This window comes from Poecile atricapillus, chromosome 5 (assembly GCF_030490865.1).
Source record: "Poecile atricapillus isolate bPoeAtr1 chromosome 5, bPoeAtr1.hap1, whole genome shotgun sequence".
Classification (NCBI taxonomy): domain Eukaryota; kingdom Metazoa; phylum Chordata; class Aves; order Passeriformes; family Paridae; genus Poecile; species Poecile atricapillus.
The window spans coordinates 34,729,701-34,747,294 of record NC_081253.1 but is presented as its reverse complement, the minus strand read 5'-3'; the positions used below and the strand labels follow the sequence as shown (position 1 = coordinate 34,747,294).

Sequence of the window (17,594 nt, the reverse complement as noted above, 5' to 3'; positions counted from 1 at the left end):
CTGTTCTTGGACTGGGAAGATTAAAAAATTAACGTGAAGATTTCATAATGTGACTAGAGATTTTGTTCTTTCTGAAAATTAGATTGCTTTAAGATGTCACAGGTTGTGCCCTCAGGAGAGGATGCACTTGACACTGGGTGTCTCCAGTCCGTGTGTTTGTGTGCTCTAGCCTTTATTTTAGATATTTACATGTTGTGACTTCTGCATGCAGGTTGTCTTGGACAATCTTGGGCTGGTTGTGGGACTTGACCTTATTTCTAAACTCCAGTATATATGAGTAGTGTGTGTGTGTGTAATCTCACAGGCAAAAAAAAAAAAAAAAAAAAAGGCAATGCATCAAAGAGCCCCCATGAATTTCAATTAACACATTTACAGTCATTAAGCACAGCAGTGAGATACAGCTTCAGAGTGGGAGGCAGTTCCCTTTGCAAAGCTACGTGCTGCTCAGAGCCAGCATGGGCTTAGGTCTCGCTCTAATTTTTTTGTGATTAGTTCGTTCAGGGGTCTGTTATTCATGTAAATATTTTTGTGTGTGAGGCTTTGAGCCAGGCAGCTCTAGACAAGCCGAGGTGCACTGTTTAATTACAGTAGCGAGGCACAGCCACCGTGTTGCATCTCCACAGCCTCAGCCCTCCTGCTGCAGCCTCAGCTCTGCCTCGGCCCTCTCTGCCTCTTAGAGCTGCATCCTTGGCATGGGGAGCTGGAGGTGGGAAAGACAACAGCAGCTGTTACAGCCACCTTTCTGCAACTATCACACCCTCTCCTTTTTGTCCCATGTGGGTAAATGTGGCCAAGCTCAGGGCATTTGACATCCCCCTGTGCTCACTGTTTCCCAGTCTGAAAGGACTCCATGCAGCACATGGCTTCACAATGCCACATGTTGATTTATTTCTGATTTGATTTTCTTATTGTTCCTCTGTTCTGTGCCATCCTTAGTATCTCCTCCCGCTCTTTAGTGTTCACTCCCGTGTCTAATATAATCACAGTGTATTATTAAGTCCTTAATTTCTCAGTAGAGGTACCAGTGCTATTTTTCTGTGTCTCCCTACTTGTGAGTGCTCCACAAAATTAGCCTCTGTGCATCTGGCAAAGTGCATGAGTTCATTTACATGCTGTGAAGAAGGGAATTATTACCTTAATCATACGTATGAATAATTGAAGCCCAGGAAATCAGGATAACTTGCCTGCAGTCACAAATTAGTAGTGCAACCAAGAGTTGAACTGTACGCTCCCTTGTCCCAACCCAGCACCTTAAATCACATTTCCTACCTCTGTGTTAAAGCTGATTGTGCTCTGATAAGTCCCAGTCAAGGCAAAGGGCTGCTTTGTAGGCACTGTGTGACTGCAGAACAGTTCCCTTCACTCAGGCACCTTCCAGTTTGAGAAAAGACAACAATTAGTGAATTAATAAAGGTTATTATTATGATGTGGGACTCACTGATATGTTGAGCTGATCAAATGCATCCAGAAAAGGGCAGCAAGGCTGGTGAAGGCTCTAGAACTCAAGACCTGTGAGGAGTGGGTGAAGGAGCTGGAACTGCTTAGCCTGGACAAAAGGAGGCTCAGGGGAGACTTTATTGCTCTCTAGAGCTCCCTGAAAGGAGGTTGTAGTCAGGTGGGGGTCAGTCTCTTCTCTCAGACAACCACTGATAGGACAAGAGGACACAGCCTTAAGCTGTGGCAGGGGAAGTGAAGCCTGGACATAAGGAAAAAATTCTTCACAGAAAGAGTGACTGGGCATTGGAATGGGCTGCCCAGGAATGTGGTAGAGTCAGTATCCCTGGACATATTTTAAGAAAGACTGGACGTGGCACTCAGTGCCATGGTTTAGTTGATAAGATGATGTTAGGTCATAGGTTGGACTTGATGATCTCAAAGGTCTTTTCCAACCTAGCTCATTCTGTGATTCTGTGAAGTATCAGCTCAAAAGAGCATTTTAACTTTAACACTGCTCCAGAAAACTTTAGTCAGAGAATACTGATGTTTGCTCCAGCTCTGGGGTGCTAAGGGCTGAGCAGGAGTTCAAATTTTACAGAAGTAAGTCCCACTCAGTGTGCTGCTGTCAGAGAGTGTCTTGGTCTGAGCCAAAAGTAGCTGTGTTAGATGGCCATGCAATGCAAAAATCCTGGCTGGCTCCACTTCTATGGTCTAGCAAAAGTAATGGAAATCTGGGCAAAGCCTCTGCTCCTTGAACTGGGCCAGCCCAGGTCACACAGGCAGCGATGCCCAGCCCTGCCTGAGCAGGACGTGCGAATGCTGAAGCTGTGGCCATGGACATGAGCGAATGGACAGGGAGGAATTCTGCTCTGCATTGCTGCAGAGGACAATGTGCTACCCAAAACAGGGAGTGTAGTGTCTGTGCTCTTAAGGGAGGCAGGATTTTAGCTCACTAAAGTGCACTGCAGCTCTGAACCCATTCCATAAGCCTTTCTCGCTTTATATGCTCATGGCAAGGTGGTACCTGGGATGCCTTGTTGTTTCCCTTTGACTTACTTTATATTCTGCTATGCACTCCCATCTCTTTTGAGAGCAAAATGCTGTGTGAATGCCTTGCAGGCTCTTTCTCTTTCACTGACCTTTTTTTATGACTCTAAAGAAGTTTCCCTAGGCCCAAGTCTGCTTTCTGTCTTGAATATTGACCTTAGAGTTACACCATCTCATTGTCGCAGCACGCAGACTTCTCAGCTATCAAAGTTCACCCACAGGACTCAAAGTATTCCTAACTCAGAAACACCTTGCTTCTATGTCCTCCTCCTCCTCTTTCCCCTCCTCCTTCCACATGAGCATTTTAATTTCACAAGCAAAATCCATTTTGCTGTGAATTTTGACGAGTGGTTCACCTGTTTCTAGGGTAAAAATTGTACTTCAAACTTAAATGTCTTTTTCACTGTGACTGTCATAATATTTTCCATTTGAGGCTGAGATTCCACCGTGGGTTTTCTGTGCCATGTTGTCATCTGTCCAAATCTGAGCTTAAATGCGTGGAAATTCTGACATTTCAGTAAGAAATATAAAGTGGGTTTTTTATGTTCTTCAAGTTAGCTGTTTCATAGGTGTGGCCACTGGGTTTTGCCCAGAACTCTGGTCTTTCCCAGTTCAACAACAGATTAAAGATTTCTCAAGTTTTTGGGGCTTGTTTGCATTGACTGTGCCGTGTCATTTTTGTGAGAATAAATGACAATTTTTTATCTGATTGTTGATCCTAAAAAGCTGATAAAGGAATAATTACCCCAAAGCAGGGATTTCCAGCCTGACTTTGCTTGGCAAGCAGTGGTTGCGTGTGATGCCGAATGTGGTGGCCGTGTTTGTGCGGATCTTGGAGAAGGCAGCTTCTAATCAAGCAAACTTGGAGCAGTTTCATAGTGAAAATGGCTCTGTGATAGAAAGACCTGTCTTTACTGAGGGTTTTGAGAGGGTTTTGGTAGGTGTAGAGTTTTTGGACTCCTTACCCTCAAGCCAGTGCCCTTTAGTCAGAGAGTGCTTTTTGTCCAGCAGTGTGAGCTACGTGTTTTGGGGGAAAATTTGGAATATCTCTGTTTACCTGCACTCAAGTATTTGAGAAAGGCTGAAATCTTTCTCGTTTGTCATGTGGTTTCATGTCAGGTTGTTATGTGGAACAAAGTACACTGCTGAGATTATCACTGAAATTGAATTCTCTAAAAGGCTTTTGCATCTTTCTATCAGGTAATACGAAGTACATAGAAATGTACACCCACTGGCAATATTCACTTCCCTTTTTTTTTCCTTTTGTCATTAACTTTGTTGAGAATACAAGGGGATATTTGCAGCTATTTCGGTGGCTTGACATTTGTCACAATGATACAATTTCTAAAATGTTGACTGTAATTGCTGCCTCAGCTCACTGAACCTCTTATCCGACGGGCTGTGAGAATTGCTGGTGACACAAACTCCTGCTATCAGAACTGATTCCAGTGGGGTCTGACCTGATCAATTGCTCTTTAACGCAAGTCACAGTCACTCTGTGTAATTTTATAGTGTAAATCAGATTTTACACCTTTGGGGCTATGATGTGATTGCATCTCTAGAGCCAGGGGGTCGGAGTTGGGAAATGAACCCAGGGGAGTTGTGCTTGATACTACTCAACTGGCACTCACAAACTTCATTCTTTGCAGTTGTGTATTAAGCAACATGACCAACATTTGCCACATGTTGTTTATTCTCTTATATTCCCCCCAGAGAAGGGAACGTGCATACTGTGCCTATTTCTTTCCTTGAGGAATTACGTTCCTCAAATCCCATATTGCCTGTAAAAATCATGTCTTTATCATTAACTTTTATACTCTCTATTAACCTTCAAATTTGATGGAATTTGGGTAGCTGACTATCCAAGATATTGGAAAAACTCTGCCATGTTGTATGTGAATAGTTATTGAAATGGTTGCAATGCAGGCACCAACCATTTGAAGAGGTCTAATAAAACCTCTTTTTTGACTAATTATTAATTATTATTTTTTTATAATATGAACTTGTAGTGGAATATTTTTCTCTCTGTTAAATGATAATAATGTAATTAATTGTAGCTGCCTAAAATAGCTGCAAGCAATCACCCCTTTTCTTTGTGTCTTACAGTTATCTAAGTTGCTTGATAGTTTTGTGTAGCCAGACTGGGTGGGCTAATTCAGCCCTGCTTCAGCTCAGTTAACATAATTCCTTCCATGGCACCGGATGTTTTTATTAGACACCACATTAGCTTCTAATTAAGGTGTCACTCTGACAGACATTGATGCCATCTAGATGCACGATGAAGCATTGTAATGGTGATTATAGAAGTCTTTCCATCCTGGGGAACCTCTGGTGTGTTTTCCTAAAGGTGCCTCCAGAATGAACTGGCTGGTTTATGTTTAAGAGCTCGTTCACATCAAGGGCAATTATTCCGGGAATGATAATGAGTCTCACGCTGGGCCTCCACTGAGAATTCCATTACCAGCATCAGTTATGGCAACAGTGGAAGCAAGTGAGCAAACTGAAATAAAGGCCACAACAGCTCTTTGGTCTGAGACACACTTTCTTGAGGATAAGACTTATCTTGAAACAAAGAATTTCACAGTTTGGATACTTACTAAAAGCAGGGGGGTTTTCTTCCCTTGGTGGAAAACTTGGTTGTGTTGCTAAAATGTGCACAGAAATTTTGGGGAAAACCCAAAACTTTCTGCAAGCATGTTCTTTTCATCAAATCCCTTTTTTCTGAGACAGAAACATTTGAAAATGTTGGACCAGCTGTGATACCAGGGGATTGTATAGGATGTGGCACATGCTGGTCTTGCTGAGGACCCTGAGAGTTGCCCTGACTCGGGTTTTTCATGTCTGAGCCCTCTGCCCAGCTCATTTTTGGCTGTGCCTGTCCCCCCACGGCTTCGCTGCGTTTTCCCATCCCAGTGGTGACGGTGCAGTTTGGCTGCAATTAGTACAGCTCAGATTTCATTAAGTAAATGACTGCGAAAAGCTTGCAATATTGGGACAAACCCAATAGAAACATGTAGATTACCCAACAGAGGATGTTCTCAATTTCTTTGGCCAGAAACTAAAATTCTTACCTAAGATTTTCAAAACTCTGAAAGAAGTTTGACCTTCCCCTTCCCTCAGCCAGCTCTGAATTTTGCAGCCGATGGGGTTTTACTAGACTTGCAGTACTGACTTAATAGCTCTTTAGTTATTAGAGGATAAATGTTCATGTTCTACAAGTTTAAATTATATTAAAAGCCTTTATTAGCACCACTTGGCAAAATACCTTCTGGCTAGCTTTCTGGCCTTGGGCTAGGCCATTCTTGTGGTTTCTTAATGACATACTATGAAATGGATATAATTTATGAGAATTTGGTGCCAGGTTTTGCGTGTATTAAGAAGCATTTGCTGTTCATGCTTAATGCTGCTGAGCAAAATGAAAAAGATTAAAAACTTGAGTAACGTGTTGCATTCATGTGGCTTGATTTTCGTTGCGCATGGCCTTTTGTAATTTTATGTATATATATTTATATAATATATTTTTTTAATATTATCTGGTCTCTGAATCACTGGTGGCTGTTCAGTTCTGGCATGTAACAGTGCTGTTATCAAAGTTACTTTCAATTTATTTTCCAGCCCTCCCTGAGTAATTTTGGCAAAGTATTCTCAATGAAAGAACTCCTCCGAGCCACGTAATAGGTTTCCCCACAGTTGGGAGAAAAATTAGGCCACTGGGGCAGCTTATTTTCGTGAAGGCAGCTGTGCCATGGGCCAAAGACCTCAGAAGTTTCTTTCCCACGAGACTTGGTGCTGGGGTGTGATTCAGCTGGTTGGTATTTTCCCCCTCTCGGCATCTGTTTATTTGCTTTGCCACGAAGGCCGCCTCCTTTTCCTTCTGCTGATACAGCGTTAGTGTGAAAAACGGATGGGGCAAAGCACCCGGCGGGTGGGAGGAGGCATGTGCGGTGGGAAAGCGGGGCTGGAAGAAAGGCCTGGGTCTTGAGTAACCTTTCTTAGGTGTCTTTCCATCACAAGAGTTGTTTGTGGCAGAGGTGTGAGCTTTGGTGATTGCAGAAGCAGGCTGCTGTGGATCTGACCCAATGCTCTCATTGTTTCCGCAGTGGGGAAGCCTCACAAGTGCAACTACTGCGGCCGGAGCTACAAGCAGCGCAGTTCTCTGGAGGAGCACAAGGAACGCTGCCACAACTATCTGCAGAATGTCAGTCTGGAGGCTGCTGGGCAGGTCATGAGTCACCATGGTGGGTGCAAACAGCCTCCAGAGCTCCCTTGGACTTGGAGCGTCTCGTGCGGGTTTCTTTCCATCTTTTTCTTCCTTCCTTTCGTCTTTGCATCGCTTCCATCTCAAAGATTGCTTACACTGAGAGAGGCAGGAGAAGGAAAGATGGGCTAAAATCCTCACTCTGTCCAGTTTAACAGCCCTATTTGTGCTTATGTTGTTTTAAGTCAGTATTTCACTTTTTAGTATGTGTACATTTGCAGACACGAAAATAAAGCCAAGTCACCTGTTCAAAATTACCAAAGTCATATCATAGAATCATAGAGTGGTTTGGGTTGGAAGGGTCCTTCAAGACCCTCCAGTTACACCCCATGGGCAGAGACACCTTCCACTACATCAGGTTGCTCCAAGCCCCATCCAATCTGTCCTTAGACACTCCCAGGGATGGGGCAGCCACAGCTTCTCTGGGCAGCCTGTGCCAGGGCCTCACCACCCTCACAGGGGGGTATTTCTTCCCACTATCCCGTCTACCCCTGCCCTCTGACAGTGGGAAGCCATTCTCCTTTGTCCTGGCCCTCCATCCCTTGTCCCCAGTCTCCCTCCAGCTCTCCTGGAGCCCCTTCAGGCACTGGAAGGAGCTCTAAGGTCTCCCTGGAGCCTTCCCTTATTCCCAGTTGTCCCAGCCTGGCTCCAGAGCAGAGGAACTCCAGCCCTTGGAGCATCTCTAAGGCTTCCTCTGGACTTGCTCCAACACCTCCATGTACTTCTTATGCTGGGAGTCAAAGCCATGTATAAAATGTATGATTCTTTTCCCCTTCCTTTCTGATAGTGAGTGATAATTAGAAAAGATAAGGATTGCAGAGGTATTCAGAAGTCATTATTTCTACCCTCTGTAATATTATCTTATCCCTCCAAAAAAGGGAGGGATGGATGTAAAAATCTCTAGAGCAGAATGGAATTCAATAGTGTTGTAGAAAGTAATTATAACACAAAAGAATGTTTGTATGCATTTACATTTGCTAGTATTAATATGTTAACTAACACTGCATGTGTTAATATACATAAGGATTGAAGATTGCCAAAAAGATTGTTGAAAGCAAGAAATGTCAAACTCTGTGAATTTGTTTTCAGAAATTTCTGGAGCTATTAGTATGGATAATGAGCATAATGTCTCAGACTGCAGGGTTGAAGGCTTATCTGTAGTGCTAAATGGTAGCTGTCCAAAAATGGTTATAATTTTATTCAAAATTAGTGTCTCACAAACTCTTCTAAAACTGAGCTTCTTCTAACTTTTCAAAGTTGCCTTTAGATATCTGGTACTTGAAGTCTTTAAAATTTCTTACTATTCAGAAAATATCAAAATGGCATTTTTTCCATTTTGATTAAAAATTACCATATACCTACAAATACCAAAAAAAGGCCATGGGTAAATGAAAAGGCAAAAGAACACTTCCATTTATTTTTTTTTTTCTCTATTTTGCTTATCATGATTGAGTGGAATCATACAGCTTCATCTGGAAATTATTTCTATAAAATCATTTTTAAAAACCTGAAAATGCAAGCTGAAATAAAATCTATTCAGCACTGCTACTATAGGCTATATTTTGGTGACAGAGGTCTCCAAAATTTTTTAAAATAGTACTTTCCCATGACCAATTTAAGCCTATAAAGGCACATTAGACAGTTTTAGTACACGTCGCCAAAATATTCATACAGCTCTATTAAGTAATTGCTCTCTTTGTAGACACCCTGGAGACTAAAGTCAACATTTAAAATGTCATGGATGTTTTAAAGATATTGAAGCGAGTGATTGTGTGCCTGAGGTGGCTTTTTTTTCTGGTAAAAGTCAGTGAAAAGGCACATTTCAGGGCTTTGCTCTTTGGAGGTACCTGTTGTGGACTTGGTCAGTTAGGTAGGAGTTGAACCACTGAATTGATTCCCTACAAAATACACACTGCTCGTGCCTGTCCTGTTAACCAGGGAGGGATGCCTTCAGTCAGCCTTTCCTTAGGGAATAACAGGAGGCTGCACAGAGCTGTGACTGCCAGGATGTTTGAGATCCTCTTGTGGTGGAGCTTCCCAAATGCCACTCAGTGTCTGGGTTTATTAGACAGTTATTTATTAAAATAATAAATTAATCAAAATTTCTGAGGAAATCTAAAGCTTTTTCTAAGCTGCCTAATGCCATGACAAGAAGGGTAAGTTCTTAACCTTGCCTGCCCAAAGAAGCTGCAGTGATTGACCTTGCATTGATTCTTCTACCACCTGAAGTTAAACCAGTGCAAATCCCATGTGGACAGTTCTTTTATTTACAGCCTGACTTTGCTTGGGCTTAAAATAGAAGTGTTCACACAACCACTTCACTTTTCTCAACAAAATTAGCTTAAAGCAGCACTTTGAATTCAACTAGTGCCTCTTTCTCCTCCAGGCAAATATGTCTGTGCCTCCCCTGGTGAATGTTTAAGGGGATGTTTGATCCACTGTCTTCATTTAGTTGTTTAGTGAGGGCACAACGAGGACAGGCAGCGACAGGGAGCTCCAGGTTTAGCTGGGACCAGTAATAAATCTCAGCTCACATCCCAGCATCACTCACAGCTGTGAAGCTCAGCACCAGGGTCATGAGCACCAGCCTGCAGAGGTCTGCAGTGAAGTCCTTTTTCCTGGGACTGTAAAGACACCAGGGAAGATTACAAAAAAGGATTACTGGGCTTAACATTAGGCCTTATACTAATCCTGAAAAAATGGTATTCCTTGTCTCCCATTTCACACATGGAAATGATATTCCTGAGGATGACTAAGAGTATGTTTTGGAGACTTTTATTTTGCATCCCACTGGGGTTGAGCTTTCCTGACTCTCTTTCCAAATAGTTGGTGTTTTGTTTTTGCTGAGCATTTTGAAGCTTTGGGAGTGCATTTTGGTGTGACTCCTGCTCACAATTTCACCATGGCACACAGAATAGGGAGAGGTGGGGATTTTCTAATCCCTATCAGCATCCTGCTCCTCCTGCTTTAACAGCACCAGAATTGGCCAACACTGAGCATTGATCCAAATTATTTCTGCAGAGACTAATTGTTCCAGAAAACTGGAAGCAGCCCCTAGAGGGTTTGGATTTTTTTCAAGCATTGTGCTCAAGCCCATCAGTTTATAGGCCTGCTACAGACATCTACTTTGGTGCTTTCAATTATCTCTGTCTTGCAGATGGCTAGATCACCTGACTGAAGCCACAAGGGGAAGCAAGAGAGGAGGAAGGAGGGCTGGTTTTGAGGGGTGGGTACAAATCTCTGGGCTCGCTCCATCCTCTTGTAGGGTGCCAGCTGCTTGTCGAGCTGCCCCTGCTTGTGTTCCTGTTCCCTGCTCAGCAGGACAGATGCTGCAGGAGAGATCCCATGATTTTGTTGTTGAAAATTTTCATCTAAGCAGTGCTGGCTCTGGAAGGAGAAATTAGTCTGCAGTCTCCTAGCTAGCAGTGTGTTGGAGTGACAAAAGGGACAGTCCCTGAATCCCAAGAACATGACCTTTGCAGGAAAGAACAGGGTGAAATACTGAAGGCTAGCTATAGTTTACACCCAGTTATGTCTTCTTATCCACTGCCACAAAGCCAAAAGTCCAGAGAAATTCTTCCAGGGGGATGGAGAAGGGTACTCTTTTCAGGAGAAGGAGAAGGAAGCTAGCCCTAGGCTGTGTGAGGCTCAAAGGCCAGCTCCACATAAAACACACAATGGCCTTGTGTCTTTCCCTCTTACATAGTGGCTTAAAACATCGTTAAAATGCTGGTCCCACAGGACACTTCCCACCAGGGTCCATGGGAATATTTCCTGTCATTTCTCTGCACACACACACTTCATTTAAATAGCAATATTGTGAGCTTCAGAAAGGAAATTGAGGTTGATGGAGTAATACTAATTTATACCAGCTGAGACTTAGCCCAGTGTCTGGTGTCTGCACACAAAATATTTATCAGAAAAACACACACTGGGTAATTTTTTTAGTTCTCTTTTTTCCCCTATTCTTTCCTCACTAGTACAGCATAAACTTTTTTAATAGTTCATGTGGTTTCTTAAAAATTAATAGTAAAAAGTTAAAGATATTCACTATGATTGAAAAAACAATGTCTTCAGGAAAAGAAAGACTGTTCTGAAGACTATCCAAGTTTATGAATTGAGAATTTAGGCTTAGAAACAGTACTTTGTGTTAACTGCAGTTGAGTATTGACAGTGTTAGAGGTGGTGAACTCTTCCATGGGCAATCCAGAAGCACACCCTGATAGCTGATGAGGAACAGAAACATACTCAGGGTTTTTCCTGGGCTGGAAGTTTGAGATTTAGAATAAAAAAGTCTTCCTGAGCTGAGACTGTAAATTCTCAGCATAAAATGAGTTGCTGTATCTGAGCTAGTTATATCCTGTCAGCTGTTCTTTGGTTGCTGTCACTACCAAGGTAATGAAGTAGGATGTACTACAACAAAAAAGGAATTGCATTTACTGCTGAGTAAATGTGTACACGAGCTTCTACTACAGAGCAGATGATTGTTGAGAACTGGTAGTTGTGTGTGATCACTTTGGTTTTCCCCTTTCTTATTTTGTTTTTTCCTTAAAAAAAAAAAAAAATAGAGGCTGGGCTATGTGTCCTTTATTTGTGTGTTTTTTAAATTGAAATGAAATCTAGAATTGTCAATGTGATATTTAACTTTTGGGTTTCTGAAATGTGACATCTCATCTGTTTGGTCCAGTTTTGCTTGCCATTTAAATGTTTTCAGAAACTAGTCCTAAACTACTTCCTTCTTTCCCTTCTCCCAGGAAATCTGCATAACAAAACACATTCTGGTAACGTATTTCAGTCATAACACAAATATTGATGTGATTCTGTTGCAAAAGAAAAGTGCCCTGGATTATAGACTTGGGTTCTGAGGTGGGAAAAAGTACCTTTAGCATGAAAGAAGGAAAAGAAAATGCTTTTATTGTTGATGGTTTTAATTTAAAAATTAGTCCAAGCAGGATTTTTGCCTGACTTAGAAAAGAGCAGATGTCTTTTTTAGCACTATTCATTTTTCATGGAAGAAAGGTTTCAAATTATGTGTAGGAAATTTTACACACATATGCCCAGCAGCAGAATTATTTAATTATTACTTAATTGTTATAAGACCATACAAATGTCGCTACATTTGGGGCTTATTCAGATGGCTTTTAAAGTAATTGGGAGCTTTGAACTGGTTCAAGATGCCTTGAGCAGGTGTTCCTAGGAGGGATTGAGCACCTTCCTAGCAGCACACCAGCAGCCTTGAGTGTCCTGTGCACCAAGGGCTGGGAATCCTTGAAGTGGCATCCAGGTGGACTTGGCCCATGGCAGTCACATCCTGGGATTCACAGCGTGTGTGTGTGTGCATGTGCATGCATCCACAGAGCTTGGGGAAGCCAAAAAAGACAGTCAGCTGCCAGTTCCCAGTGAAAATCAGCAGACATCATCTTTCCTTTCTTCCCAAATCTCCTTGGTAAATACTTGAGTGTGCAGATAGCTCCTGACCAAGCATGGTATTTAATTAACCTTAAAACTTTACCCTTAGCTATTGAAGTGTTCCAAGCCTCCCAGTCTGCACTGGGCATTAATTAGGTCACTTGAACACTGCATTCCATTTCGTTGCAACATTAGATTCATTTCATATTTATGCTTTTTTCCCCTCCCTTTCAGTGATGCCAGCAGGACTGCCTTGTAAATGAGAAACCATTGTGTTTCTCAGGGGGAGCATCCTGTACAAATAAAAAAGCAGCAGAGTAAATCATTTTACAGCATATGGTAGATTCTAAGCCTCAAAGTACTCAGCTTTGCATAGCAGCAGAGGCACAAATGGAATCAAATGAATAAATTGCCATGTTTTCTTATTATGGATGTCTGAATTGAGAAGTTCACCTGAGCAGATACTCTGTTTTGTAATTGCCTGGTATTTGCTCTTCCTTACTAGAAAGAAGGCAGAGACAAGGCTTTTATCACCCCATTTTTTGTATATTATGTGCTAGCAAACAGCTGTGTTTAGGAACAGGGGGGTGATTATTCCATGCCAGGATCCTGAAGGTAGTGCAGTTACATGGGAGGCAAGTGGGCTGGTGGAGTTCATTTATGGCACTGTCTGGGAGAAGGTGTCTGTGACACAAAAGGCTGCCATGGTGAGAGACCGGAGGAGGGCTGGCAGAACACGAGGGTGCCAGTCCTTCTCTGCCACCTCTGCAATACCCAGCACTTTGCTGGGAGCCTGTTCTAAGACAGAGAAGCAATGGATTCCTCTCAGTTTACAAACTGTAGGAACTCTGTGCCAGATAGCCCCAGGTTCTGTTTTTCTGCCATCCATTCTTTATGCCCCAACCATCCCATTAGCACATGGACTGGTGGCTGATCCCTCTCAGGTTTTTCATGCTGCCTTCTGAAGATGAATGCAGGACAACTAGGCCTGGTATTAAACTCATAGCAGCAGAGCAGAGCTACACACTTGATATATATTGCAAATGACTGGGACTCTCCAGGCCTGATCCACAGTCTGGTACCACTGATTATAAGACAATGATTATAAGAGGATGCTCAACAAAACCAAAGTCCTTTGTTGGTCCTTAAGAATGGCTATATCAGCAAGTGACATAAAACCCTGTGGAAGTGGCTCACTACCCTGGTTAGAAGCCTGTGCAATTTCTACATTTTAGCTTTAGCACCTTATTCCCTAAAACAGAAAATGACAAAGAGTGAAATGAGTAAAGACAGAAGAAGTTATTGGTTTTTTCGTTTGTCTCAAATACAGTGTATGAGCATTCCCCCTGATGTAGTTAGCACAGGAATGCTCCCTGCTGATCCCTGATCCCTGATGATGTGAAGTAAGATGTAGAAAACCTCTTTTTGCAGGCTGTTAGATCTGTGCTTGAGGGGATAAAAATATCAATAAAAAAATGGGCAGTGTCTGTGTGATAGTGAAGGGAATTTCCATGTGATGTTAATCTTGTAATTCCAGTACAGCGTGTGTTAATTTTACAGTCTCATTACAGTGTGAAGAGAGGAAATATGCTTTAACAAACTGATCCTTCATTTGGGAACCCTTTGTCTTAAGGAGCACACACCCAGCAAACACAATTCATGAATGCCTTGTGTGATTTTTAATCATTGTGATTAGTGAAAAAAGATAATAATAATAATAATAGGAATAATTATGCTGTATGGTAAGTGTGAAGGGAATACACAAAGAATGATAACTAAATATTTACATTGGTGACAGGTGACCATATTGAAGAGAGAATAACACAAAATGTCACCTACAGAGTGAGTTTTCAAAAATGTCCTCTCCTCACTGGCAATCTTGCGTGTCCAGAGCAAAACATGCCCTTTCATAAATACTTAAAGTTGGGTTTCTGCTAAATAAGATGTTCCCAAGGAGAGATGTTTTGTGAATGAGGCTCTTCTTACAGGTGGTTGCTGTCTTGATGCCCAAACTGTTCCCACACCTTGCTTTATGTTGGGTTGCACTTGTTGCACAGTCAGCAGGGCTCAAATGATTTGTGTTGTCTGTGATGTGTGCACCAGACCTGTCTGATACCAGTTTTTGTTTTTTGTAGTACCTGCTCTGGAAGATTGTAAGGAACAAGAGCCTGTGATGGACAACAATATTTCTGTGGTGCCTTTTGAGAGACCTGCTGTTATAGAGAAGCTGACAAGCAACATGGGAAAGCGTAAAAGCTCCACCCCACAGAAGTTTGTGGGTAAGCTGGAAATGAGCCTTTTATTCTTTTTAGTGCATGGGTATAGGTTATGTGCCATTTGTAATGGCCAGAAGAACAAGGGGAAAAGTAGCACTCTCACAACTTGGTTTTGATACAACAGTGGAGGTGGTTAAATCACAGCAAGAAATCATGATAATTACTGAAATCATTTTACCAGTCCAGAGAATTCAAAAGTGAAGTCCACTATCATGAGAATACCTTAGAAAACCTTGATCTTTTTACTTAAAGCTGTGTTGTTTGTGTTTTTCTTAAACTTCTCTCTAACCCTTTTGAGATTTAGACTTGTCATCTTCCTTCTCCTTGCTCCAGAAAGAAAAAAGCAAAAACAAAACAAAACAAAAAAAAAGCTAAGACTGTCATATAATTATCTGTCTCCATATGTGTTAAAAAAACAAACAACAAGTATCTCAAGACTTCTAATTTGTATTAAATTCCTGACACTTGGCAACAACTGGTCTGATAATACTGGCATGAGGAAGTAAATCACATCCCTTGTGTTGGAAGAAGAAGTTCTTGCTCCAAGTGCAGCATTCTGCACACAATAAACTGATTAATACATGAATACAAAACAGCATTGGGTGGCTTTTGATTACTAGATTTAGAATCCTAGGTCAAGAATTCATATTTTGCTTTGTGTCTTGACATATTAAAATTATTCAGCTTGTAACAGTTGACAGTATGGAGAATTTTACTTGGTTTGAGCTATAAGTTAAAGCTTCTTTTTACTGCTACTGAAGCAATGCAAAACTTCTTAGGAGGGAAGATGGGGCAGAGAATTGTTTGGGGTGCTAGACTTTGGAGTCACTAACGGGAGTTTTCCATGCTCACTCCCTGGAAGGGCAGTCACACAGAACTTAAGGGTGTCTCATTCTGTCTGTGCTGAGGGTACTTACAGAGAGGATCAGAGCACTCTATGCAATTAGCACAGCCATTTAGAAAAGTTGTTGCCCCTCAGCTAAATGAGATTCAGATGGATTTGTTAAATCACCCCTGAAGGTGGCTGTAAGGAAGCTACATGGTTTGGAATAGCAGGGGGCCAGCAGTGTGCAGCAGCTCACCTGGGGGGACTGACACACTGACCTGGCTGCTCTCAGTCAGCTGACCATTCCCAAATATCAGTGCTGAGCTGGGGTTAGGCCAGCAATGATCCATCCCACATGGGGAATGCTGGGAGACATCAGTACATCCTATGTTGTTATAGATTTAGACCAGAAAGGTGATTTTACTTGTCCACTCATGCACTATTGACCATGTGTTGTTCTTGTGTTCAGAGGTAAATTTACTGTCTGGAAATCCTTGCCTGAGAGATGCTATACCACATTATTATTCTCTTCAGCAGGTTATACTACTTTGTTGTTAGATAAATCCATTTTTTTCTATAGGTGTAACATATCACTATCCCTATGTAGGAAAAAAAGTACCCCCTTTCATATTTACCATGTCTTATTTTTCTGATCATTAGTGGCATCACAGTGCTTAGATTGAATAACAGCAGTCTTCACTTGCCTGCCTTTCTATTTTTTTTTTCTCCTCTCCACCATGACCTCACTTTTCTTCCCTTTTTCTCCCCAATTAAATATTGTTCATCTCTATCAGGAAGAATGTGTAATGGTTTTGTTGCTTGCAGGAAATTTTCCTGTGCATACTGCAAGTGTGGCACCTGTCCAAAACAACTTAATGGTGTTTATGAGAAGGTCATGTAAGCATAAGCTATAATCTTTGCATGCTACATCTATCAATGCTTTACTGCTCTTTCTGATCAGCAATCTCCAAGGGACTGTGGTTATGGACCACAGTCTCTCCTATGGCTGAATTTTCAAGAGGAAGGGAAGCAGGATACAGCAAATAGAATGAATTCATTTCTGTGTCAGAGACTTGGTGATATATCTGCTCTTGAGCTACTAGTCTTACCAATCCAGTTGAAATAGTGGAGGCAGAAAGTACAGTTTTTGATGTACAGGAGTGTGAGTACTTTTTGCATCTTGTTAATGGGGGAGAGGCAGACACCAGTTAAATTAAAAGCAGCTGTCTTCAGGCTGGTCATGTGAAGCAGATTCACGTATTTTCAGCTGGAATTTGGAGCTTATTCTCAGAATGTCACTGAGGTTAAGAACTGGCAGGATGCAAAAGGAGACGTTTATGTGGCTTACGATAAGACCATGGTTGTTAGAGTAAGAATTAAAAATACACGGGCGTCTCAGAACAGATGAAGATCAGCCAGCTGCCAAATTACAGTCAGCTTCTGGTTAATGGGGGTCAGGGAGAAACTTCCCAGGGGGAAATGCTGGAACAGCTTTCTCCAAGGTTTCTTGTAGCTTTCTCCCAAGTGTCCACATGGCAGCTGCTTTAGATACTTGATGAGATGGACTACAGGTATCACAGGACAGCTGTGTCTGTGTGCTTTGATCTTGCTTTAAATACATGTTTTGGGGTTTATTTGAATGTCATATGACCAGAGGGGAGAATGTTTTTTCTTCTACTTCACTAACATAGGGCAAGGATAAATAGACTTTGAGCATAGTTTAAATGAAAATACAGAATGATTGGTCTGATTAGCTGATTTTAAGTATAGAATTGGCTAAAGAGAAATTTAATTCAGAAACTACATTGTACTGGTCTATTGAACTGTTGATTGGTTACTTCTGAGCTCTGTGTTTTACGCCCTCTCCTTCCCGTATTATAATTTATTTTACTTTTTTATGTCACACACCATTTCTCAGGCTCTGACATCTTTGGAACTGGTGCATAATTAAAGGAATAAATAATTCAGGTCACTGGCAATTTACAGCTTTCTTTACTGTCTGTGCTGGAGTAACTAAACATGGATGATGAAAGGAATCAAAATAAGGTTTGCATCATTTATCCAAGCAACCCATAAAGGATGGGTAATATTTCTGATCTCTAAAGCCTACAAAGGACAGCCAGTGTGTTTGGCAGCTGGATCAGACCCTCACCAGATCCATTTCTTTATCCAAACACAAGAATGACACAGGCACCAGTGGACACCAGCCACACTTGCCTCCTGGAGCTGTCCTCCAGTCCCCCTTTGGCCCCACTTGGGAGGGGGCTGCACTGTTCCATGGGAGGCTGGAGCCACATCCAGTTGCAGAGCTGTCCATCCTGTCTGTGGCAGCACAGCCTCC

At 42.0% G+C, this 17,594-nt stretch overlaps 1 protein-coding gene across 6 annotated transcripts in view; it reads left to right on the top strand.

The window, feature by feature from the left end:
• The window catches only part of IKZF2 (IKAROS family zinc finger 2), a 115,985-nt gene that overhangs the window by 88,559 nt on the left and 9,832 nt on the right, over nt 1-17,594 (top strand). For all 6 annotated transcript variants that reach the window (XM_058839978.1, XM_058839976.1, XM_058839977.1 and 3 more), the window contains 2 exons: nt 6,585-6,722; nt 14,287-14,430. In XM_058839978.1, coding sequence (XP_058695961.1) covers nt 6,585-6,722; nt 14,287-14,430 — 282 coding nt within the window. The remainder of the gene's footprint in view (nt 1-6,584; nt 6,723-14,286; nt 14,431-17,594) is intronic.